At 41.0% G+C, this 27,403-nt stretch overlaps 1 protein-coding gene across 1 annotated transcript in view; it reads right to left on the bottom strand.

Annotated features, from left to right (window-relative positions):
- cbl (Cbl proto-oncogene, E3 ubiquitin protein ligase) overlaps positions 1-27,403 on the bottom strand; it is a 211,490-nt gene that overhangs the window by 89,772 nt on the left and 94,315 nt on the right. Inside the window, exons 3-4 of the mRNA XM_078533480.1 lie at positions 18,308-18,454; positions 7,734-7,890 (exon numbers count right to left, since the gene is read on the bottom strand). Coding sequence (XP_078389606.1) covers positions 7,734-7,890; positions 18,308-18,454 — 304 coding nt within the window. The remainder of the gene's footprint in view (positions 1-7,733; positions 7,891-18,307; positions 18,455-27,403) is intronic.

The raw sequence follows: 27,403 nt of genomic DNA, 5'->3' as shown, positions 1-27,403 counted from the left end.
TTATGAAAGCCATCAGGTTATTATCAGCTTCATTAACAGGTTAATTCAGTCCTCCACTCTGCACACCTTAATCAGAATTAATTTTGACTTGATCAAATTTGATTGTTAGCCCTAACTTCAAAGGAAAAATAGTTTACAAGAATTTGGTTACTGGAGATTATCATCTCTCAGTCCACCTAAGAGCGCTTTGCAGGGGAAAGCTCACCAACTAAGCAAAGCACTAGAGGAGAATGCAGTTTCTTAATGTTTTTGAGTTCAAACAGAATACTTTTGTTTAATTACTGTGGGAGCAATCTTTAGATAAGGGAGCATTATTCTCTAATGAACACCTAATTAGGTAGATGCTTGATTATTGTACTGTAATTACTACATCATTTTGATGATTTTATATCCTGTTGCAGTTATTTAATCTATATGCCTCTGGTCGTGCTTGACATTTCAAAGTATTTGTGAAGGCTAGTAGAATATTTACTGCGTTTGGGTAAATTTATTAGACCCTGGTCACTTAATTTTCTGTAAAGAGTGAATCTCTTCCTGATTGTGGCTCGTTCATGGGAAACACTGTGGCCTACTTCTGCTCCTACTTCGTGTGTTCATATGTATGATTGTACAACAGAAGTAAGAGAAAAGGTATTTTTAAGGCCCTAGTCATAATAGGACAGTTTCATATTCTATGATTTGGGTTCTTTCCTTACAGGGAATTGGGAGCACCAGGAAAAGTGGAGGAGAAAATTCTTCAGGGCAACAACTGAGAATCAAAGGAAATTAGTAACTACTGCTTTCAGATTACAATCTTTCAGGCAAATAATTAATACAACTACAGATTTCAATCTTTCAAATGGAAGTAAAATCAAAATAAATAAACTTCACAGTAACCAGTATATATTATTCATATTTGCCAACTCATCAAACTAGGTTTCAGGCACCATTACCGGCTGCTTTAGTCACACTCATTTGAGCGCCTAAAACGTGAGGAAGTATAAATATTACAATTCGCACATACGTAATGCCTTTAGATGTAGAAAAACGTTTCAAGGCAGGACGGGCAAAAATAAAAAAGGAACATATCCGTGCCTATAGAGTGAGAATAAGGAGAAGTGGCCTAGAGGATGGGATTATATCAGCCTTTAAAGGTGCAGGAGACGTGAAAGAACAAAAGCAAAATACTGTGGATGTTGGAAATCTGAAATAAAGACAGAAAATTCTGGAAATACTCATCAGGTCAGGCAGCAACTATGGAGACACAGAGTCTGCCGTCTGAAAGCAAGAAGAGGAAAAACATGAGTAAAGTGAAACCTGTAAATAAAAAGCAAACAAAATGGAGACAGAGATTACAATTCGAAATTACCGAACTCAATGTTGAGTCCAGCAGGCTGTAAATTGACAGAGAGCTCAAGGAGTTTAGGGAGGGAGCTTTTTTTAAATTCGTTCATGGGATGGAGCCATCACTAGCTAGGCCAGCATTTATTGCCCGTCCCTAATTGCCCTTGAGAACTAAGCAGTTTGCTAGGCCATTTCAGAGGGCATTTAAGAGTCAACAACATTGCTGTGGGTCTGGAGTCACATGTGGGCCAGACCAGGTAAGGACAGCAGATTTCTTTCCCTAAAGGACATTAATGGACCAGGTGGGTTTTTACGACAATCGACAATGGTTTCATGGTCATCATTAGACTTTTAATTCCAGGTTTTTTATTGAATTCAAATTTTACCAACTGCCCTGGTGGGTTTTGAACCCCCAGAGCACCACCCTGGGTCTCTGGATTACTAATATCACCACGTCACCACCTACAATACCACCACGCAACCCAAAATTTTGCTACCACTGGCTGGCCAAAGGGAGAAGGAGGAGAGTGCATAGAAAGCCAAAGTTTGAACACCAAAATGTGCAGGAAGGGATGCAAAAATGCAGGGGGCTGCAAAGGTGAGTCAAAGCTGTGCAGGATGAGGATTTTAAAATCTAAAGCCATGGGGGAAAGGGCAGAGCAGTGAAGACTGGGGTGATGGGCAAGTGGGACAGGAAACGAGTTACTGATTTTTTTTAATGATATAGCATTCAAGAGGGAGGAAGAAGAGGAAATGAGGATTTTGGGTAAAATATCAAGTTTTGGTGGCAAAAGCAAGGGTAAAAGCTTCAGCAGCAGTAGGGATGAGGTAATGGCAGAAGATAGGTTTCCTCATACATGAATCATAAAAATTTAGCATGCAGGTGAAGCAAGTAATTAGGAAGGCAAATGGAATGTTGGTCTATTTTGCAAAGGGGATGGAGCATAAAAGTAGGGAAATCTTGCGATAACTGTACAGAGCATTGGTGAAATCACACCTTGAGTACTGTGTACAGTTTTAGTCTGTTTACTTAAGGAGGGATGCACTTGCATAGGAAGCAGTTCAGGTAAGACTCACTAGGCTGATTCCTGGGATGAAGAGGTTTTGCTATATGCAAAGGCTGAACAGGTTGGGTCTATACTCAATCGAATTTAGAAGACTGAGAGGTGATCTTATTGCAACATGTAAGATTTTGAAGGGGCTTGACGAGGTGGATACTGAGAGGATGTTTTCTCTCATGGGGGAATCTAGAACTAGGGGCACAGTTTCAAAATAAGGGGTTGCCCACTTAAGACAGAGATGAGATGAAACTTCTTTCAGAGGGCCATTAATCTTTGGATTTCTCTTTCACAGGGAGCAGTGGAAGTTGGGTCAATGAAAATATTCAAGGCCAAGTTACAGATTTTTGATCTACAAGGGAGTCAAGGTTATGGAGGGGGTCAGCAGGAAAGTGAACATACGAACAAGGAGCAGGAGTAGGCCATTCATCCCCTCAATCCTGCTCCGCCATTTAATAAAATCATGGCTGATCTGAGAGTAACCTGAAATCTGCATCCCACCTACTCCCAATAACCTGTCACCCCCTTGCTTACCAAGTATCTATCCACCATATTCAAAGACTCTGCTTCCACCACCTTTTCAGGAAGAGAGTTCCAAAGACTCATGACCCTCTGAGTGAAGAAAATTTTCCAACACATGTGTGTTTTAAATGGGCGACCCCTTATTTTGAAACAGTGGCCCCTAGTTCTAGACCCTCCCAGAAGAGGAAACATCCTCTCCACATCCACCCCGCCAAGACCCCTCATGATCAGGCCACAATCAGATCAGCCACAACCTTATTGAAATGCAAGGCAAATTCATGGGGCCAAATGGCCTACTCCTGTTCCAATTCCTTATGATCTTATGATAAAGACAGAAGCAAGATGGATGACAGTATGGATTTAATTCAACTTTTGATCAAGCGAGACATCAAGGTTCCACACAGTCTAAGGGGAATGTTGGAAGTTACATTAATTGTTCATCTGGTCTCTTTTGTACATTCTCATACAAAACTGCCCAAGACTTGTTCTACATTGATCCCTTACAGGTAGCAACAGAAAAGATCACATTCCAGATTTAAGCCCAGGTCCCAGAGGTGAAGGACCTATGTCTATTTTACTGTGCAACACAGTTCCCTATGAAGGATTTTAAAGGAGGCTTTTGAAAACCGAAACACAATAATGTACTGATTACGTGTGATATTGGAAACTTGTGAGCTGAGAGTTTAAAATCCCACCATGGCAAGTTGTGGGACTAGTGCCAAGAAATAAAATGCCGTGAAAGCTGCCAGCTTTTCATAAATATATAACCGGAACAATTTATTCTTTCCTGCTGACCTACACTAGTCTACGCCATATAGTAGACTTGTAATGCTACAAAGCATCTGGGCAACTGGAGATGTGTATAAAATTTGGTCTTGCTAGTGCTGCACACATTGGAGAAGGGATTTAAAACATAGGAAGGAAGGCAGTGAGCCAAAGGGATCTTGGGAAGAGTACCAGAGAACAAGAATTTGGTCACTGAATAAAATGCTACCACTGATGGTACAAAGAGATTTGAGAATGAGTAGTAGATTTTTGCTTCTCATCACATAAGTGTGCTTTCCCATGGATGAAACACCAGCACTAACTTGATGCACTTAATGACCTGTATTTGGACTGATAAAATGTATTGCTCTACTACTAGCTGCTTGAAACAGAGAAATATTAATGGGCACTAGGAGTAAAGAAGAGATTGTCAAATTCAACTAGGTGGTAACTGTGGAGACATCATGGGCCAAATGGCCTGTTTCTGTTTTGCAATACAAAAAGGTATTTCATGATTCCATAATTCTACAAAAGCATGTTAAAATTTCCAGACCTCAAGACTTTCTTAACTCATTTTATGTCATCTAACAAGAGAATGTAGATAATGCTTCGACACATTGCAACATTTCATTAAGATGTTGAGCAATATTAACATTTATTAAAATATCAGATAAGCAAATTTCATACAAATACATTAACTGCTACCAATATTACAGTATGATTTTAAACCCTCAAAATCAAATACTGTGACGTGAGTATCAGAATTAAATGAGGAATGAATGCAGGCTGTGTTATGCACCAGCGACAACAGTCACGACAACATGTGGCTCAAAGGCATTAATACACCCCTTGCTAATCTTCTCCACCTCACCTCGAAATATACAAGTGGCCTCAATAAATGCACATGGTTATTGGGATTTCTGATGACCTCTACCTAAAACAAAGGTTCCTACTTAAAAGGCTTTTAAAATTCTTATTTTACATGAATATTACTTCAACTATAATCCAAACACCCTTCCCTTCAGCTACCTGAATTCTAATCCTGAAACTTTTTTGCCTAGTTACTCATATTATTTTTAATGAAGAGTGGGGAAGAAACACAGAGCACAGTGTTTTCCATGTCTGCGCTCAGAAGGCCATATCTTCCACCCATTCACTTTACTTGGAGTAAAACATTGCAGGCTCACATGCAGAAGCAGAATACCTTGGCCAGAATGGAGCATTTGTAGAGTAGCCAATTTGAGTCATTTTTGAAAAACCATTTAAAAAAATATCTTGATGCCGATGGTGCTGGTTCAATCCCTATGCTAGCTCTGGTAGTTCAAGGAGGCCTGCCTCTTTGCCTTGTCTCATGAGTGATACTGAGTGGTGCCCCTCAAGCCACTTGTCTCTCTCTAACAGACAGAGATACCTATGGTCTCTCATGAACTATGGCTAATTACTGATCTTGAAAAATATTAACAACAGAATACTACTGTTTCAATTGATCTCCCTTGTTTCCATCTACTGTCATGAAAATGGGCAAGTCTGGAAAGCCAGTCCATTGCAACCAACGCAGCCTGAGAAATCTGGCCCATTCGAAGGTGGGTGGAACACAATTGTGGTGTCTACAGGTCAACCACCTTCCAAAATGCGAGACCTACAAGTAACAGGTAGCACCAATGTCCACTTTTGTCCTAATGACAAATTGCTTAAATAAACAATTTCATTTGACTGTACAGGATTGCTCTTAATACCTTTGCAATGCTAAGTTACTTTCTCCATTTTTCTTGCAGTTTTCTGCAGCCACGTGGATACAATACAGTGGCTGAGACTCCTTAATTCACGACAAATACTGCCTACAGGCCAGCAGATAGCCTGTATTAGTTTCCTCCCTTTCTAAATAAAATAAACACAACAATTCTGAGTGCTTTCATGCAACAGCAGGACCAAAAAAATAAAATCTGAACAAACACAAGTGGCTTGCAGCTATACTGGTTTCAACTACAATGAATAAAACAGAAGAGCACATCATCGGAAAATCGATAATGGAAGCTGTAGTAGGACCAAGTCTATTGAGAAACAAAAAAATAAAACCGGACCAGTGGCAGTTTGCAACTTTTGCAGCAACAGGCACAGGTCCAGTTATCGGAAAGACAGATGTGGCCAATGTAGTCGAGGAACTGACAATCCCTGTCTGCCAAACAGAATTACATGCCTAATCTTAGTGCAACTGTTCACTCACATGGGGATGATTAAATAAACCCTGAAAAGTCCAGATGTGCCCACAGCAGCCAAAAAGCTCTATCTAAATTCAACAAAAGGGTTCAACAATTTTTAAAATTCTAATGGTGGGGCAGGGAAGGGCGCTAGTAGGAGAAGAAAACGTTTGAGTAATATCACAAGCGTCAAGTTTAGACACAGAAGCACTAGACACAATGAAAAAACATAAAAACAAAATAATGACAGTCAATCCTAAAAAGAATTACATATTCATACTTTGAACAAGTTAAAATTGTTTTGGGTAGTTAACATGTAGAATAATGGATGTCTTGGAGTGAGGTACGGATTGCCACAAATACATGAAGGTTCAGAGGATAAACTTGCATAGAATTTTACAATGCAGGAATCGTCAACTCGGCCCAACTGTTCCATGTCAACTCTTATGCTCCACTTAAAGTCTCCTTCCACCTTATTTCATCTCACCCTATCAGTATATCTTTCTACTCCTTTCTCTTTTTTGCACTTATCTAGCTTCCCCTTAACATCTATATCATATGCATAAACCACTTCTTGTGATAGCAAGTTCCAAATTCTCACCACTCTCTGGGTAAAAAAAAATCTCCTGAACTTGCTTATTAGGTTAATTAGCAAGCATCTTATATTTATGGTGCTTTGTTTTGGACTCACCACAAATGTAAACACCTTCTAAACATCTACCTTATCACACCCTTTCATAATTTTAAGCACCTCTATCATGGCAGCCTCAGTCTTTTCTGGAGCAAGAATCTTCAGCTTATTTAGTTCTTATTGATTGTTGCACCCTCTCAATTCTGGTATCATCCTTGTAATTTTTTTACACTTCAACAACATTGCACAAAAAGTCTGTGAATCTCTATTATCTGCCACTTCTCTCAACATTAAATTTTTAAATTTGAGTCTATTTTTGTACTGACAGTGTGAACAATTATCTGAGCACCCCATGCTGTTAATGAAATTAGACACTCTCAATGCAAGAGTACCAACCCTTAAGTTTATAATAGAAAAACAGTTTACAATTCTTTAGCAAAAACTTCCATAGCCTGCAGATGTACAAAACTTAATCACAATTGAAGGCACATACTGAGAAAGAAAGGAGTAGAGAGATATACCGGTATGGTGAGATGAAATAAGGTGGAAGGCACATACTGACTTTATTTTAGTTTTCACTAGACATGCACAACAGCCTGCTGAAGAAATGATCTGCATATATTTGAAACCAGAGATAAATTGAAATAAACATCCTTAAGGAAAAGCATTTCACATTACATAATTCCATTCCTTAATTCTTGTAAAATGGTCAATCACCTTGAGAAGTAATCAACTTTTAGGACTCTTCTGTTCACTCAACTCCCACATTTTGATATTGAATAAATCATTAATTTTACCTAATTAAAGATAACAGTTCCCCTATTCTCTATTTCCCAACCACCACCCCGACAAACACCCCCCTCCAACCCCCCACCCCATCCCCATGCCTTGGCGAGTATTAACTCTAGTTGAGGTACAGTTCTATGGGTAACCTACCCAAGTGTCTATTCTTCATGTCTGAACACAAAAGGTGAGTGGTGACAAGCCATTCTACTATGAAAGCATCACAAAATCAGATTCAACAGATACAAACATATTTTCCACAAAGGTCACTGAATAACATTCAGGAGCATTAGCCCAAAGGTGCTGGGGCTAAATGCAGCATTCCAATTCCTGTCTCAATAATTAAACCTGCCATTTTCTGCTTGAAATTATTTTGTGTTACATTGTTCTATGTGACTAGGTCATCAGATGAGTAGTCCTCTCATACTTATGATCACGTGCTGATGTACTTACCTGAAAAAGTCGAGTAAAAATGTCAAATTCAAAGACAGAGATGAAGTCATTACATGTCAAATCGATAGTAGATTTCAAGGCCATGGCCTCCAGACCAGAGGTGATTGGGTGAACATCATGTAAGGCTTGTCGAAAAACTTTCCAGTGAACGATCGTCCTGACATAGGGAGAAGACATAGATCAGTTGTCATACAAATTACAATGGTACGGAAAGCAGCAGGTTCTACCCTAGCAAAACGCCTCTCTAATCACAATTCTGTCTTAATTTACAAGATACAATGTTTCCAAGAGTCATCATTGACTGTCTTCTAACAGCACCAGTCAGTCCATTTTACTGTTATGTGGCAAGCTATAAAATGGTGTTTGTTATTTTGCACAGTAGTACAGCTGACAGTGGGCACACAGTTCTACTGTCAATCTGCACAGTATAAATGACCCCACCCTTGGAGGACCACTGGCATGGTCAACCCACAAAATTGTGTGTGTACTTGCTACTAACAGCTATAAAAAGCACAAGGAAACAGAAAAGGGAAGATGGGAAAGGGAAGAAACTTGTGGAAAGCAAATGTTCTCCACACCAACTTGTCCCACAATGTACAAACCATCCTCAGTTCCTAGGTCAATAATAAAAAAAACACTCTTCATAAGCATGCCTGTGCATCATCGAGTTATATTTGCACTTCCTCCCTCTGAGGAAATACCTGACTTGCCTATTGTCATTCTCTGTAAATGCATGACTGAAATTTATAACTCACTGTGCAAAGAAATTATTGACCACCTAAAATGACTCCATATGCTGCTAACTTGCTGCAAAGTGTACTGGAACTCCAAAGCATTGATTAGATGCAGCTTATAGGATAGGTCCCACGCACTACTAATTTAGCTCATCTCTGATGGAATAGCAATTACAACATACTAGACTGACGATCAGTACCCAAGGGGGAAAATTGGTACTGGTTTCCAGTTATGGCCGATATCTAATGATTTCTGCTAGAAACGCCTGGACCTCAGGTGTATCAGGACCTGGGTTGATTGTGATGTTCTCCACAGTCAAAAAGCCTGTTGACACACATAGTGCAGCTGACCAGTACCAGAGGCAATCAACACTCATGGAACCAATGTGTTAGTGGTGGAGGACAGGCGAGGGTAGAAGAATCAATGGAGAAAAGGTCATTTCCAATAAAAACTCAATGGAAAAAGCAGATTTATCTATAGCAATTTGCTAGCTGGAGTTGACATTATTGTATATTACAGGTCAGCACTGACATGCACAAGAAATATCAACAGCTACAGCTTGAAGATGGAAGCTGTGCAATTAGCTGTATGTTTCAACTTGCAGAAACAGCAGCCTAGATTAAACCACATGGCGCAAGGCAATTCAGAACTACAACACCTCCAGTAGCTGAGAAAAAAAACACAATCATTTAAGTTTTCAATGGTTCAGATAAGTGTCTGTGCCAGATGTCAATTTAATTGCATCTGTGACACAGACTTTAACTGACAGCCAATTTTTCTTTAAAAAAACATCTCAAAAACAGGTGTGCTTTTAAAATTTTGGCTACCCATGCCCCATCTATACACACATTTCATATCCGTATAGTATTTGCCACTGTTCACTGATCTTATCATGGAACAGTCTTGAGCTCAGTCAGTCTGTGGCAGCAAACAACACAGCCGCATCGAAAGTCAATACACTAACTTGCTGATACTTTCTACAGTGCATAACACGTCCTATAAGGAAAGATGAAAAACTGAACTGGGCTGCGTAATAAAGCAAACCAGGGCTAGCAACATGAAGGTCAGAAAAAAAAAATAGGGATTAGTGATAATAGCAAAATTAGTCTTATGGTTAAAGTTTTTTTGAAAATCTATAATAAAGTTGATTGATCAGAGAAGGGTGAGCAACAGATGGGCCGATCACTTGGGCCGAAGGTTCCTCCCACTCAATTCCTGACAAACCTAGCTAATGAAGGTATTGGGCCTAGCCAGAGCAAGAGAATCTCACAGTGCTATCAAACGCCTACCCTGTTGCCAACCCAAGCTCGATAGGTGGAGAGGATGTTCAAGTTCAGACAAAGAGAACCACTAGCTGATTGTATTTCTCAAAAGATTGGTTTGGAGACTCTTATGGGGTTTTGTTTATATTTTCATTTTCCTGGTTCATATTTGGGAAAACAGCATCTGGGCATCAAACTCCCATATTAACACTGTTCACACTGGTTCAGTTAACTCCAGTCCAGAATCAGACCCACATTTTTTGTGTGTCTATGTACAAATGTGAAGAGTTCCGAGTTTTAACACGTATCAATGTAAATGGTGAATGGCGATGAGTTTTTGGGCATTTCTGGCCCAGGTCAACTAAAAAAAATCAAGACTGTTAACCAACTGTTGATAGCTGCACACTATAATCTGACCACATTCCTTAGCCCATGACGTATGAGTAAAATGGACAAGTTAAATTCCATATATGGGCAAAGCAAAAGATGCTGAATATTAAATAGAGCCATATGCCATCAATGACACTGGAAAAATCCTAAGCCAAACAGCAAACATTTCTGTAATAATTGGACTGGTATGATATGCCCAAGTGGAGTAATTATAAATAGCACTGCAGTTACAGCAATCGGACAAGACTCAGCAAATCTGTTGTTTTGAATAGAAGTTGCACTTGTAGATGTCAAGATGTTACTGTGGGTCCTGTAAACAACAAAATAGGTCCTCAAATGTTCAATTTTAATTTGGATGCCCTGACATTGAGCAGCATCAATAAGGAAAGACAAAGTGGCGTACAAGATTCCAGAAAATTCAGCTGTACAGAAAAGTACTCCTGCCTCAAGTATCAATCTTAATAACACCCTTTCAACATAATGCAGGTGGAGAGGTGTGGTCAGTTGCATTCCAATCAAACAACTCAGTTTATATCCATTTTGCTGCTGGTGTTTTATTGGGTTATTTTGATCCTTTTTAGAAATATAAATAAAAACTTGCCTTTATACAGTGCCTTTCAAGACCTCAAGGTGTCCCAAAGCACTTTACAGCCAATAAAATACTATCTGAAGTATAGTCACTGTTGTAATGTGGGAAAGTAACAACCAATTTGCATACAGCAAGCTCCCACAACAGCAATGTGATAACGGCCAAATATTGGTTGAAGATAAATATCATACATATGACAAGTGCCAGAGCCTACCCTCTGTTTTTTTAATATGGTTTACAACGTGATTATTTAGGTACTGACAATGAAACACTGAAAGTGGGTCTGCTGTCACAGATTCTAGTGCTCTATTTTTAGATTATGATCAGATATGTCTATAGTATATATAATTAAGACAATAATCTTGATAATTACTATGAAGCATATAGCTAAAATAGTTATTTGCCATGACCACACATCCCCATGCATTGGATTATCTGCCATTTGTATGACTGTAGTTATCAACTTCAAAAAAATAGGAACTCTAACATTGCCTCCAGACTGACAGCATAAAGAGCCCTGCCAGCCCGTGCTTGCAAAACTCAAAACAGTGTCCAACATTAGATCGGATTCTGTGATTGGACAACATTTGCTAAATAATCCTCAGTGTGCTGAAAATTACGCTGACAACCAATTTAAGATTGTCAGTCAGCTGGCAGTGTTGCACATTTGCGTGAACTGGAATCTCCATATATTAATACACAGGACCCTGTACTTTGCAGACAAAAGAATATGTACACACATTGCACCCGTTTCAGCTAAACAAAATAAGTGACAGCCATTCACTGACTCATTCCTCAGGGCAATGCCTTGACCAATCAGGGTTAAGCTGCCTGGTTTAAATTTCAAATAATGCTTCACAGTTAATTGTCAGTCACCATCAGTGCTGCGTTATCCATGGCAACGCCACTTGCCAACCAATCAGCACTTTCTTCACATACAGTAGAAATTGTTGTTTTCCCTTTATATTGGTATTCTTGCAAAGTGTACTGATGAGTACAAGACGCAAAGCTCAAACATGTCTCTCTTTTTAGCAATACTCAAGTTCTGCACTACCAAATGACTAACCATTATAAATGTTGAAAAAAATTAGATTACCTTTAAGCATCGCTCCTGTGTAAAAGAGGAACAAGCTTAATTTTCTTAGCTTTTCATTCCAGCCAATACCAAAACACTTATATAAAAGCAAAAAACTGCGGATGCTGGAAACCAAAACCAAAAATAAAAATAAAAATACCTGGAAAAACTCAGCAGCATCTGCAGAGAGGAACACAGTTAACGTTTTGAGTCCGTATGACTCTTCAACAGAACTAAATAAAAATAGAAGAGAGGTGAAATATAAGCTGGTTTAAGGGGGGGTGGGACAAGTAGAGCTGGATAGAGGGCTAGGGATAGGTGGAGATCACCAAAAGATGTCATAGACAAAAGGATAAAGAGGTGTTGAAGGTGGTGAAATTATCTAAGGAATGTGCTAATTAAGGCTAGAAAGCAGGACAAGCAAGGTACAGATAGCCCTAGTTGGGGTGGGGCGAAGGAATCGAAATAGGCTAAAAGGTAGAGATAAAACAATGGATGGAAATACATTTAAAAATAATGGAAATAGGTGGGAAAAGAAAAATCTATATAAATTATTGGAAAAAAGGGGGGGGGGATCGGAAAGGGGGTGGGGATGGAGGAGAGAGTTCATGATCTAAAATTGTTGAATTCAATATTCAGTCCGGAAGGCTGTAAAGTGCCTAGTCGGAAGATGAGGTGCTGTTCCTCCAGTTTGCGTTGAGCTTCACTGGAACAATGCAGCAGGCCAAGGACAGACATGTGGACATGAGAGCAGGGTGGAGTGTTAAAATGGCAAACGAAAGGGAGGTCTAGGTAATGCTTGTGGACAGACCAAAGGTGTTCTGCAAAGTGGTCACCTAGTCTGCGTTTGGTCTCTCCAATGTAGAGGAAACCGCATTGGGAGCAGCGAATGCAGTAGACTAAATTGAGGGAAGTGCAAGTGAAATGCTGCTTCACTTGAAAGGAGTGTTTGGGCCCTTGGACGGTGAGGAGAGGGGAAGTAAAGGGGCAGGTGTTGCACCTTCTGCGGTTGCATGGGAAGGTGCTGTGGGAGGGGGTTGAGGTGTAGTGGGTGATGAAGGAGTGGACCAGGGTATCCCGGAGGGAACGATCCCTGCGGAATGCCGCCAGGGGGGTGAAGGGAAGATGTGTTTGGTGCTGGCATCATGCTGGAGTTGGCAGAAATGGCGGAGGATGATCCTTTGAATGCGGAGGCTGGTGTGGTGATAAGTGAGGACAAGGGGGACCCTATCATGTATCTGGGAGAGAGAGGAAGGTGTGAGGGCGGATGCACGGGAGATGAGCCAGACACGGTTGAGGGCCCTGTCAACCACCGTGGGTGGAAAACCTTGGTTAAGGAAGAAGGAAGACATGTCAGAGGAACTGTTTTTGAAAGTGGCATCATCAGAACAGGTGCGACGGAGGCGAAGGAACTGAGAGAATGGAATGGAGTCCTTACAGGAAGCGGGGTGTGAGGAGCTGTAGTCGAGGTAGCTGTGGGAGTCGGTAGGCTTGTAATGGATATTGGTGGACAGTCTATCACCAGAAATTGAGACAGAGAGGTCAAGGAAGGGAAGGGAAATGTCAGAGATGGACCATGTGAAAATGATGGAGGGGTGGAGATTGGAAGCAAAATTAATAAATTTTTCCAGGTCCAGACGAGAGCATGAAGCAGCACCGAAGTAATCATCGATGTACCGGAGAAAGAGTTGTGGGAGGGGGCCGGAAAATGACTGGAACAAGGAATGTTCCACATACCCCATAAAGAGACAGGCATAACTGGGGCCCATGCGGGTACCCATAGCCACATCTTTTATTTGGAGGATGTGAGAGGAGTTTAAGGAGAAATTGTTCAGTGTGAGAACAAGTTCAGCCAGACGGAGGAGAGTAGTGGTGGATGGGGATTGTTCGGGCCTCTGTTCGAGGAAGAAGCGGAGAGCCCTCAGACCATCCTGGTGGGGGATGGAAGTGTAGAGGGATTGGACGTCCATGGTGAAGAGGAGGCAGTTGGGGCCAGGGAACTGGAAATTGTTGATATGATGTAGGGTGTCAGAGGAATCACGGATGTAGGTAGGAAAGGACTGGACAAGGGGAGAGAGAAGGGAGTCAAGATAGCAAGAAATGAATTCCGTGGGGCAAGAACAGGCTGACACGATCGGTCTGCCGGGATAGTCCTGTCTGTGGATTTTGGGTAGGAGGTAGAATCGGGCTGTCCGAGGTTGGGAGACTATCAGGTTGGAAGCTGTGGAAGGAAGATCTCCAGAGGAGATGAGGTCAGTAACAGTCCTGGAAACAATGGCTTGATGTTCAGTGGTGGGGTCATGGTCCAGGGGGAGGTAGGAGGAAGTGTCTGCAAGTTGACGCTCAGCCTCTGCGAGGTAGAGGTCAGTGCGCCAGACAACAACAGCACCACCCTTGTCAGCAGGTTTGATGACAATGTCAGGGTTGGACCTGAGAGAACGGAGTGTGGCAAGTTCAGAGAGAGAAAGGTTAGAGTGGGTGAGAGGAGCAGAGAAATTGAGACGACTAATGTCATGCCGACAGTTCTCAGTGAAAAGATCAAGAGAAGGTAAGAATCCAGGGGGAGGGGTCCAAGTGGAGGGAGAATATTGGAGGCGGGTAAAAGGATCCGTTGAACGGGGAGAGGACTCCTGCCCAAAGAAGTGAGCACAGAGACGAAGGCGGCGGAAGAAGAGTTCAGCATCGTGCCGAGCCCGAAATTCATTGAGATGAGGGCGTAAGGGTATGAAACTAAGTCCTTTGCTGAGCACTGAACGTTCAGCATCGGAGAGGGGAAGGTCATGGGATGTGGTGAATACACAGCCGGGGCTGGGATTGGAAGACGGGATGGGGACAGAGGGACAGGCAGGGGCGGAGGGTCCTGGATGGGTGTTGGTGTCGATGAGTTGTTGGAGTTTGCGTCCCTTTGCCCCTGAAAGAAAGAGACAAAGTTTCTTGTTGAGGCGTCAGATGAGACGAAGAATAAAATGAAACTGGGGGCACGCGCAGCTTAGAAAAAGGGTGCGGCAGTGCTGCTGGAGGGAGAGGTCGAGTGTGTTCATATGGCGGCGCATGGCACTGAGTGTGGATCTCAGAATGCGACGAGAACAGCAGTCCGAGGAGTGCTGTATGTCCTGGAGATACCTGTAATCCAGGGTGGGTTCGAAACATGAGGGATGGAACTTCAGTTGAAATCCACGTGGGGTAAGTCGGAGACGGAGACAGTCACTGAGGAGGGAAATATGGCTGTGAAAGCGGGTTTTAGTAAACACCTTGTCAAACACCAGGAGAGAAATGGAAAGAAATGAAGGTGAACAAGGCAAAAAAGAGATATGGAAATCCTGTCAGAGAGAAGAGCAATACTTCTTCAAGGTAGGCATTCCTTGAAGAGAAGTGGCAGTCAATTAAACACTAAGATAAAAGCAAAAAACTGCGGATGCTGGAAATCCAAAACAAAAATAAAAATAAAAATACCTGGAAAAACTCAGCAGGTCTGGCAGCATCTGCGGAGAGGAACACAGTTAACTTTTTGAGTCCGTATGACTCTTCAACAGAACTAAGTAAAAATAGAAGAGAGGTGAAATATAAGCTGGTTTAAGGGGGGTGGTGGGACAAGTAGAGCTGGATAGAGGGCCAGTGATAGGTGGAGATCACCAAAAGATGTCATAGACAAAAGGACAAAGAGGTGTTGAAGAAACACTTCTTGTCTGCTCACCATTCTATCATGGTCAGCACCATCCTTCTTTAAATTGGATTAGAGGCTTTGGAACTGTACATTCTATTTGGAGTCTGACTAACTCCCCTTATAGAGGTAATCTCTGGATTTGCCTTTGAGACTACACTATTGCTTTGAAGCACCCCCAAAGCTTGCAGGAATATAGTTACCAGTCCTCTGTATTCAACCACAATGAAAAGGTCTCAATTCCACAGTTAGTACAGGAAACTTCGGGATTTCTTTTGTCAAATGAGCTTAACGGTTACAAAATAGTGAACAAATAAAAAAAACCTCACCGACAAGTTAAAATACTAAACAGATCTTTATAATCCTGGGGGAGAGCAGTGTTTCAACTTGCATGTTTTAATACTTCTTTGTTTGGCATCCCTTCACTATTACAGATTCATAAACAAATATAGTCATTGTTTGCAACTATAAGGTTCTGTTTCGTAAATGAAGGGCTCCAAATTAAGCCCTGGACTGCTAAAGAAAGATTAGTACATTTTGTGAAAGGACGGTGAGAGTGGGAGTGCAGCTGGTCTGATGAATCAGTGCATGCTCTGTGTTCCCACACCCAGGAAGCTGCTGGTGCAAGCTGTTTAACAACTGCTTCCAAACAAACACTCGTGTGTAAGGTACAGTAATCAAATTTTCTTGTTTCTATCAGGCTGGTGGGCAGTTTTCTTTTAGTGTGAAACAATGGCTTTTGTCAGTTACTAGAGCTGATATCTATTGGTTCTTCATTCCTCCGAATCAGAAGGTCATAGGTTCAAGTCCCACTTTAGAACTTGATCACATAATCTAGACTGATACTTAAGTACAGTGCCAAGGAGTTCTGCACGGTCAGGTGTTTCATTTTTATTTTGGATGAGGTGTTAAATCAAAGCCACATCAGTCATCTTAGACACAAAGGGTCCCATGTCCCTATAATTAACAAAACACTCCAAAGATAATCTTACAAAAGCCTGAAGATCTACCCACATTGCATACATTTGATATTAATTTATCAAAACCCTATGAACACATTAATTTTCTGGGCTTGTATTGTCTAGATTGCTTACCAGTTTATTGTTGCTCGAAAATTAGTTTTAGCCATTAACATGAACATTAATAGTAGGTTCCCCTCCAAACCACACACCACCCTGACATGGAAATATATCACCGTTCATTCACTGTCGCAGGGTCAAAATCCCAGAACTCCCTCCCTAACAGCACTGTGGGTGTACCTACACCACAGGGACCACAGCAGTTCAAGGTGGTGGTGAGCCACCACCTTCTGAAGGGCACTAAGGGGTGGGCAATAAATGCTGGGTGCACACATCCTGTGAAAGAATAATTTTTTTTTAAATTACAGCATTTTGCATAATAATTAGGAGCATTACAGTTATAACCAATAGGGTGAAAGTCAGCACAAACTTCAGGGATTATGGTCCAGCAGCTTTTCACAAAGATGATTACAGCCACTCCCTTTAAGATAGAAATTTTGAAACCCAGGATACACAGGAGGGTGGTAGAAAGATGCTCACAGTTCTAATTAGGTAGCAGGGTTTTGGCAATAGTTGAATGCCACTGGGGGAGAAAAGAGAACATTCCTGGGTTTTGTTGTAATAAGGCATTGTAAAGAATAATCTTGGATTTGGTAGGACTACAATAGGGGTCTGGGTTTATTCATACTAGGGAGCAATTCTGATAGAACCAACAGGTAACTTGGGCTCAATGGTAGCAGCTGCTGGAGCCTGGTAGTACTGTGAGTGAATTGGGTATTCAGGATGGGTTGAGCAACAGGTGGTAGGGCTTTGCAGGGAGAGAAGGACAAAATGGAGCAGAGTGTTTGGCGGGGGGGACACTGAGTATGAAGAGATAGAGAGCACTGGGGTTTAGAGTAAGAGCTGAAAAGGATAGACAGAACAGGAAAAGGGAATGTATTTGCACTCAGGACAGTTGCATGAATGGTGAGCGACAAGCAGCAGGAGAGCAAAGTATGGATTGTCAGCTGATGGGAAACTGGACTGACATTTGAAGCAAGAGTTTGTAGAAGGAATTTGAGCGGCAGTAATAAAAAAAGACTAGGAGAGGGTTTTTAAAAAAATATATTTGTTCTTAGAATACTGACAGGACTGCAAGAAGGGAGGAGAAGGTATGGTTGTTCAGCTTTAGTGGAAAAGGTAAAGAGATTGGATAGGATGAGCAGTAGAAGGTGAGAGCAGAGGGGGAGAGAGAGATGAAGAAAAATGAATGCTTCAAATTCCACTCCCATCAAGTTTGATTGAGGCATTTTAAATAACAGGGCTTCCTCATAGGGAATCTCAGTTCTGCACTTGAAAAGGACACCCATCAATGGTACAAAGCGGTTTCCTTTTAAAATTTGGGATTCTGCTGTGAATGGGCTTCACGGGGGAATGGGCTCCCACAGAGATCCCTGGAGTTGAAACAAAGTTGTCAAGGGTAGAGGTGGGAGTACACAACTATGGTGCAGACGATTGAAACTGTTCTGTGAAAAAAGAGCTGTGAGTGGAACAGGACAAACAAAAACACAAAGGGCAATGGGTCTTAAAATGATAGAGGGAAACAAAAAAAAACAAAGTGGCTCATTGTCATGAAACAATGGCTTGGTCATTGCAAAGTTCAGCAGTAACCTGCCTGCTGCGAATACAAAGTACAGAATTCACATGATGCTGCACCCATCAAGAACTTAAAACACTGATACACATAAACCAGGAGGTTGATTATAGCAAAAGCAAAGGGTGATTTCTTTTGAAGTGGGAAAAATTAGGATTTTATCACCATGCTGAAAACCATACCAAAATAATTGCAATCTAAGGAACTCACTTTTCTCCAAATGCTTTCCTCCAGAAATCTGCTGCATCTGCTTTTGTGATCCTGAAGGTATCCCCCTGGAACACTCCATTTTGGAATATAGCTTTCAGTTCTGCCAACATGTGACTGAATATCAGTGACAGTTTGGTCAAATGTCGTCTGCAAGGAAGGAGAGAAAAAGGTCAGAGCAAAGAAGAAATATTTTAACCAAATAGTGACATTTTTAACCAAAGTGTCCTTAATGCTTAAAAGTTCTGTAGGGTTTTCAAAAAGACAGATCTATTGTTGACATAAATAAAAGCTTTTAAAATAAATACTAGGATAGCAACTCCCAGTAATGAATATTGCAATTTCTATTTTCACCAATTTTGTTGCTTAATCTTGCTAGGTACGGTTAATTTGTCCAAAAGACCATTATTAATGTGCTGGCAGGGTTACAGCAGACAACAACAGAGCTTAAACTTGTGTTTATCCAACATTCACACTTGCATTTTCAGGAGAACTCTCAGCACTGCAAGTAGGATCTGGAGTCTTACTAATTTATTCTTCCTTAACTTGCGGTGCTGAAGCTAACTGCAGCATCCCCATCACTGCCCCAGCTGAGATTAACCAATTCAGCACAGAATGTCACATGAGTGTCTGAAAACATTAGCTAAATTAAGAGGACATTACATTTGTGAAATAGTAAGAGCATTGATTCATTTAACACAATCATGTTTACAATATCCTTCACAGATGTACAGAAGTATTCAAATACATTAAAAACATGCATAATCCCAAAATTACACTGTATAATTAAACAGTGTTATGGGTTGCCAAAGGGCAGCTTTAACATATGGCTATGTGTAAGAAAAGACATACAAAAAAGTATAAATAAAAACAGAAAATGCTGGAAAACACATGGCTGGCATGATCTATGGAGAGAGAAATATAGTTAACAGCTTCAATATTTATGGGGAGGCAGGAAAGGGGTGAAAGGTGGAGGAACTGCAGAATTTAATGGCAGAACCTAATTTGAATTTTTTTCTTCCATTTCCTGCTGGGCAGCTGGCCAGATTCAAGTTGGCTGGCTGCCAGGCAGGAAAGCCTATGGTACATGGCCACAATCAAAAATTGGAGAAGAGGGAAGGGGAGATCGGCATGGAGGGGGGCATGGGGAAAATCATGGAAGTGACACATCAGATCACGTAGTGGGGGTGTTGTTCAATCGCAGGGATGGGTGGAGCAAAATGTCGGGCTTGTTTGGAGTGGGAGGGTGCAGGAGAGAGCACTCCTGCTCCTCCTGGCCCACAAGCAATGCTGGAAACTTACCTGCCACTGCCAGCAGCTCTCACTTTCCTTTAGCTGCTGGGTATCCTGAGCTGTGGAAACCTGGTCTAAAACCATTAAATCCAAATAACTGCTAAAATCTGAGGCACACAGGCTCATTCGGCATCCTGTGGGGTTAAAATTACTCCCGCCACCTCCAATGTTTCAAATGTTCAAACGTTGCTTCTGTTTCTCTTTCCATAGATGCAGTCTAATCTGCTGAATGTTCCCAGTATTTCAGATTTTCATATCCATAGTGCTTTGCTTTGTTTTAGGGCAACATATACATTAGTCTTCTGCTTCCTTTTTTTGAAAGCTTTTCTATTTTTGGCTCCACTATTTATCAGAATATGCCTTAATCAATTGTTTGTACAACAGATCTTGCATGTATTCCTTTACAATTAATAGCATTAAATCTGATATTATAGATTGCCTCCCTACGGTAACAGTATAATACATTTGATTTGCACATCAGATGTTAATTATTTAGCCATCAAGGAATTTCAATTTTAGAAAAGTAGCAAAATGTACTTTGGACCACTGAAACTTTTCATGACACTTCAGGAAGTTGCATTGTTAGACTGGGAAATAAACATTTCAAACTCATGGGATAAACACAATCTATTCTCATCTCATATTATGCAGATAGATTTCAGCTTGACACAGACACAGTTTTGTTATAATTGAGCCCTGAAAGAACAAGCAGTGCACATTCAATCAATGGACTGAAGCCACACAATCCACAGTCCAGTCACATTTCACTCGGAATGACTTCCACTGTTTTCTGCATATTATCACAACACAAATAGAACACTCGAGAGGTTTTAGGTTATTGGCCGAGTGACAAGCCTCTGTACAGAGTGCCATTCATTTTTTTCTTTTAAAGTGATTTTGATTTCATTGCATACACTGATTTTTTTTTACCATCAATATCTTCTCTAATATAGCTGAACAAGAAATTTATCTTTTTGGGGCACTGGATGACTTTACAGATACTGTGCTATTTGATTTTTTTCCTCGCTGTTTTGCACAAAACAATGCAAAACTAACCTAATTTTTGATATCCATGAAGATTGACCAGTGTTAAAGACATTAACAGACAATTCAGTCCATACCATCTGAACATAGAAGAGCTAGCATTAATAGAATTTTGAATGTTGCCCAAGGTGTCTTGATTCATGATACAGACCTGTCAACAAAAACAAGCCAGCTATTTGACCAAGGTCAGAAAAGAGCGAAGAGACCAGACTGAGCCTATTTCATTTGTTCAGTGTGTTCAGAGTGGACACTTTCCAGCAGGAATCTCTTGATGATGAGGCAGGAATGTTGCATTCTCCAACCCATGAATGCTGAGGTCAGTTGTAATGTCCCCACTGCCATCCAGGTTCAGGTCAGTAAGCTCATCATCAAATGCCAGCCCTTCTGATCTGTATGCATTAGTGCTGTAGCCAGATAGCTTTTACCCGCCTGGCTTTCAAAGATCTATAACAGGCTAAACTTGTCTAGCTTGCCCTTAAATGCATCTATACTATTCGCTTCAAGCATTCCCTTTGGTGACAAGTTCCACCTTCTTTGGGTAAGGAAGCTTCTTCTGAATTCCCTATTGGATTTCTTGGTGACTATTTTATATCTCTAGTTATGCTCTTCCTCACAAGAGGAAACATTCTCTCTGTATCCACTCAATCAAAACATTTCACAATTTTAAAGGCCTCTATTAGGCTACACCTCAGCCTTCTATTTTCAAGAGGAGAGAGACCCAGCCTGTCAATCCTTTCCTGATATGCATATCTACGTGTTTCTGCTATCATACTTGTAAATCTTCTCTGCACCTCTCTAGTGTCTCTATATCCTTTTTATAACGTGGCAACCAGAACTGCACATAATATTCTTAAGTGTGGTCTAAACGAGGCTCAATTTAGATTAAGCATAGCTTACTGTCATGAAGATGTACCTATTTGAAATAGTGACTTTTCATCCACTGGTTGGAAACTTGGACTTGAACTTCTAAGGACAGAATTTTTTAAGCAACAGGCTAAAAAGGATGACTGGAAATCACAGCCAAAAAAAATGGCTGCCCCAATTTGCATTATTATTGTCATGAAAATATAATAGTTTTCATAATATTATTGTGATTTATTGTAAAGGTAGGTTAATAGTGGGGTTTGGATTAGTTTCTCTGTGTGTAGGTGTGTGGGGGGGGTGGGGGGGGGGAGTGGTTTGACTGAATTGCAGACAATAGCATCATAGAGGTCTACAGCACAGAAAAAGGCCCTTCAGCCCATCGTGTCTGCGCCAGTCAAACATTTTTCAGCACTAGGCCCATAGCCTTGTATGCCATGGCATCAGAAGTGCACATCCAAATACTTCTTAAATGTTATGAGGGTTTCTGCCTCTACCACCCTTTCAAGCAGTGAGTTCCAGATTCCCACCACCGTCTGGGTGAAAGAATTCTTCCTCACATCCCCTCTAAACCTCCTGCCCCTTACCTTAAATCTATGCCCCCTGGTTATTGGTCCCTCCACCAAGGGGAAAAATTCCTTCCTGTCTACCCTATCTATGTCCCTCATAATTTTATACACCTCAATCATGTCCCCCCTCAATCTCCTCTGCTCCAGGGAAAATAACCCCAGTCTATCCAATCTCTCCTCATAACTAAAACTCTCCAGCTCAGGCCACATCCTGGTAAATCTCCTCTGCACTCTCTCCAGTGCAATCACATCCTTCCTATAATGCGGACTACAGAACTGCACGCAATACTCTAGCTGTGGCCTAACCAGCATTTTATGCAGTTCCAGCATAACCTCCTTGCTCTTATATTCTATGCCTCGGCTAACAAAGGCAAGTATCCCATATGCCTTCTTAGCCACCTTATCTACCTGTCCCGCTACCTTAAGGGACCAGTGGACATGCACACCAAGGTCCCTCTGATCCTCGTTACTTCCCAGGGTCCTACCATTCATCGTGTATTCCCGTGCCTTGTTTGTCCTGCCCAAGTGCATCACCTCACACTTATCCAGGTTAAATTCCATTTGCTACTGACCAGCCCATCTATATCCTCCTGTAGTCCTGAGTTATCCTCCTCACTATTTACCATCCCACCAATTTCCGTGTCATCTGCGAACTTACCAATCAACCCTCCAACATTCAAGTCTAAATCGTTTATATATAACACAAGTAGCAAGGGGGCCCAATATCGATCCCTGTGGAACCCCAATGGACACAGGCATCCAGTCACAAAAGCACCCCTCGACCATCACCCTCTGCTTCCTGCCACTAAGCCAGTTCTGGATCCAATTTGCCATGGATCCCATGGGCTCTTACCTTTGTTCTCAGTCTCCCATGCGGGACCTTATCAAAAGCCTTGCCGACGTCCATGCAGACTACGGCAAATGCATTGCCCTCACCTTCACACCTGGTGACCTCTTCGAAAAATTCAATCAAATTGGTCAGACATGACCTCCCCTTAACAAAACCATGCTGACTGTCCTTGATTAATCCCTGCCTCACCAAGTGTAGATTAATTCTGTCCCTCAGAATTGCTTCCAATAATTTCCCCGCCACTGAGACTGAGTGACCTGTAGTTCCCTGATTTATCCCTTCCTCCCTTCTTGAATAACGGTACCACATTGGCTGTCCTCCAGTCCTCTGGCATCTCTCCTGTGGCCAGAGAGGTATTGAAAATTATTGCCAGCACCCCTGCTCCCTCCTCCCTTGCCTCACTCAACAGCCTGGGATACATTTCATCCAGGCCTGGAGATTTCTCTACTTTCAAGCCTGCCTGACCACTTACAACCTCCTCCCTTTCTATGCTAATTTATTTAATTATATCACAGTCCTTCTGCCTGATTCCCATACCCACGTCATCCCTCTCACTTGTGAACACCAACACAAAAGTGTTCATTTAGAACCCTACCTCCATCTTCCGGCTCCACACATAAATTACCACTCTAGCCCTTAATGGGCCCTACTCTTTCCCTAGCTATCCTCTTGCTCTTAATGTACTTGTAAAATAACTTTGGATTTTCCTTTATTTTACCTGCCAATGTATTTTCATGCCCCCTTTTTGCTCTCCTAATTTCCTTTTGAAGTTCCCCCCTACACATTCTATACTCCTCTAGAACTTCCGCTGTTTTGAGCCCTCGGTATCTGCCTTAAGCCTCTCTTTTTCTCTTTACCCTGTATATCCCTCGACATCCAGGATTCTTTGGATTTGTTGGTCCCACCCTTTGTCCTTACTGGAATATGTTGACCCTGTACTCTCCCTATTTCCTTCTTGAATGAGTCCCACTGCTCTGATGCAGACTTACCTAAAAGTAGCTGCTCCCAGTCCACTCTGGCCAAATCATATCTGATCTTATTAAAATCAGCTTTCCTCAAATTTAGAACTCTGATTTCTGGCTCATCCTTGTCCTTTTCCATAACAACATTGAATTTAACGGAGTTATGATTACTATCTGGGTTTCATTCCTTTTTTGTGCAGCCTTTCCAGGGCCAGCATATGCACAGAAACTGCTGAGGCCTACTAGGACTTGTAGTTCTCAGTCTATGAGACCCAATCTCCGTTTTTCTTCTTCTGGATCGATAACAAATCTATTTCCATTTAAGTAATATGCTGTTTTTCTATTCTTCCTGCCAAAGTGGATGAGTTCACATTTTCCCACATTATAACCCCTCTGCCAATTTTTTTGCCCACTCACTTAATCTATCTAAATCCCTTTGTAAACGCTATGTCCTCCTCATAACTTACTTTCCTACATATCTGTTGTGGCACAGCCGATGGTAAATGCTGAGTTATTCAAATCCCAAAGGGAAACTTGAAACAACTGCCACAACCTGTTTTGCAATTTGTATAAATTTCAAGATGCATGCCTTGAATTCAATAGTAATAAGACCACAAAGTCTTATAGGTTTTTACAAAACTAGATTAAACATTTACTAATAAGGGAAATGATTTTAAACACATACACAGATCCACAAATTACTACTATGATGACTTCTAAATCCTCTACTTAATCTGACTCCCAGTTACACTTTTATTAAGGGAACATTAAGACACAGATTTTAAAAGACCAGGCAAGGTGACACATAATACCCTGAACCAGTCAAATTCAAAGTGAGCTTTCTTAACTTCAGTTCTTTGAAAACAGCAGCTTGAGGCATAAATGCTGAAGGCTTTTCACACTTGTTACATCTTAAAAATGCCCACCCTTACACACAGCCTTTGCTCCTTTATACATATTTTCCCCTTTGAATGCAAATTCCCATTGTTTCACTATGTCTTTAGACTTTACCTTTCTGATAATAAAAGTCTCTCATAGTACTAAGTTTTATCACTGTTTCTAAACTTCATCTAGCTAGGTGACACATTTCACCCAACCTTTGAAAACAATCTAGTCTGGTTTATTTAAAAATACACCTTACATTCTAAACTTCCCCCATGTTTACCACAAGCATACATAGATACAGATACCACTATTTTACAATCAATTCCGATAACATTATTATATCTTCCTGACACAATCTTTGTGTCACCTGCAAATTTAGCAACCATTTATTCGGTCCCTTCATCCAAGTCATTTATATAGATTGTAAATAGTTCAGGCTCAGCACTGATACTTGTGGCATTCCACTCATTACAGCTTTCCAACCTGAAAATGTCCCATTTATCCCTCATCTCTGCTTCCTGTTAGTCAACCAATCCTCCATCCATGATAATATGTTACCCCCTACACCATGTGCTCTTATTTTGTGCAGTAACCTTTGATGTGGCGTCTTATCAAATGCCTTTTGGAAATCCAAGTGCACCATATCAACACATTCTCCTTTATCCACTTTGTTACTTCCTCAAAGAACAATTAGTCAAACACTATTTCCCTTTCACAAAACCATGTTGACTCTGCCTGGTGGCATTAAGATTTTCTAAGTGCATTGCTAAAAGGTCCTTAATAACAGATTCTATCATTTTCCCTATAACAGACGTTAGACTACCTGGCTTGTGTCTCCTTCCTTTCTTGAATCGACGAGTTACATTTGCTATTTTCCAAGTCTGATGGAATCTTTCCAGAGTAAAGGGAATTGTGGAAAATTAAAACCAATGCATCTACCATCTCTGCAGCCACTTCTTTTAGGACCCTAGGATGAAGTCCATCAGGTCCTGGTGACTTGTCAGCCTTTAGTTCTAATAGTTTTCTTAGTACCCTTTCCCTGGTGATTGCACTTGTTTTAAGTTCCTCATCCCTTTCATCTCTTGATTTACAATTATTTCTGGGATGTTGTGTCTTCTACAGTAAAGACACACACAAAATATCTGTTCAATTTGTCTGCCATTTCCTCATTCCATCATTAATTCCCCAGACTCACTCTCTGGAGGACCCACACTCACTTTAGTAACTCTTCTCCTTTTTAAATACTTGTAGAAACTCCTGCTATCTCTAACTCTAATTTTTCCCTCCTTATTAATTTTTTTGGTCATTCTTTGTTGGTTTTTAAATGTTGTCCAATTTTCTGAGCTACCACAAATCTTGTAAGAATTGTACACTTATTCTTTCAGTTTGTTACTATCTTTAACTTCCTTCGCTAGCCACAAATGATGTATTTGTCTCGAGTCCTTCTTTCTCACTGAAATGAATCTTTACTGAGTGCTATGAAATATCTCATTAAATATCTGCCACTGCATTTTTAATGACCTACCCCTTAACCTATTTTCCCAGTTCATCTTAGCCAATTCTGACTCCATATCCTTGTAATTACCTGTATTCAAGTTTGCCCTTATTTAAGTTTAAAACACTTGTCTGAGACCCACTTTTCTCTTCCTCAAACTGAATGCAAAATTAAATCATGTTATAAACACTGCTACCTAGAGGATCCTTTACTATGAGGTCATTAATTAATCCTGCCTCATTGCACACAATCAGGCCTAGATTAGCCTACTCTCTGGGTGGCTCTGGAACTTGCTGCTCTTAAGAGACTGCCCCGAAACAACTCTACCAACTCATCTTCCAGGTTACCTTTGCCGATCTGATTTGTCCAATCTATTTGTAGATTAAAATCACCCATGGTAATTGCAGTGTCTTGCTTAGAAGCCCCCACTATTTCTTCCTGTATACCCCATCCTGAAGCATTGTTACTGTTATGCCATCCTATAAACTACTCCCACAATTTTGTTTTGAAAAATATACTTTATTCATAAAATATCTGGAAGAACATTACAAAACATTTCTAAATCGCCATCACAAAAGTATCAGATTCAACTTTTGCACATGGTTCACGAGGTGCTTCAATACAATCAATGAATATTACGATCATTTCAATATGGTCATTACAGACAGTCAGACAGTGCAATGGTATTGGAGTTATCAACATACATCATGTTGCACTCTGAGGTGCTTCAATATAATTATAATACAATTAGTATTCAATGCATACATTCATTGTGAGCCGTACAGCCCGAGGGGTCTATACAATTCCCAGCCCCTCGCACTCCCACAATTGACTTCTACCCTTTACTATTTCTTATCTCTACCCAAACTAATTCTACATCTTGATCTTTAAACTAAGGCCATCTCTCACTATTTCACTGTCATCTTTAATTAACAGAGCAACTCCTCCACCCTTACCTAGCTTCCTGTCCTTCTAAAACGTCAAGTACCCTTGAATATTCAGGTTCCAGCATTGTTCATCTTGTAGCCACGTCTAACGGCATTCCGTAGGGATCGTTCCCTCCATGACACCCTGGTCCACTCCTCCATCACCCCCTACACCTCAACCCCCTCCCACGACACCTTCCCATGCAACCGCAGA

The sequence above is a fragment of the Cetorhinus maximus genome, chromosome 2 (assembly GCF_964194155.1).
Source record: "Cetorhinus maximus chromosome 2, sCetMax3.hap1.1, whole genome shotgun sequence".
In the NCBI taxonomy this organism is placed as follows: domain Eukaryota; kingdom Metazoa; phylum Chordata; class Chondrichthyes; order Lamniformes; family Cetorhinidae; genus Cetorhinus; species Cetorhinus maximus.
This window is presented reverse-complemented; position numbering and strand designations above follow the sequence as displayed.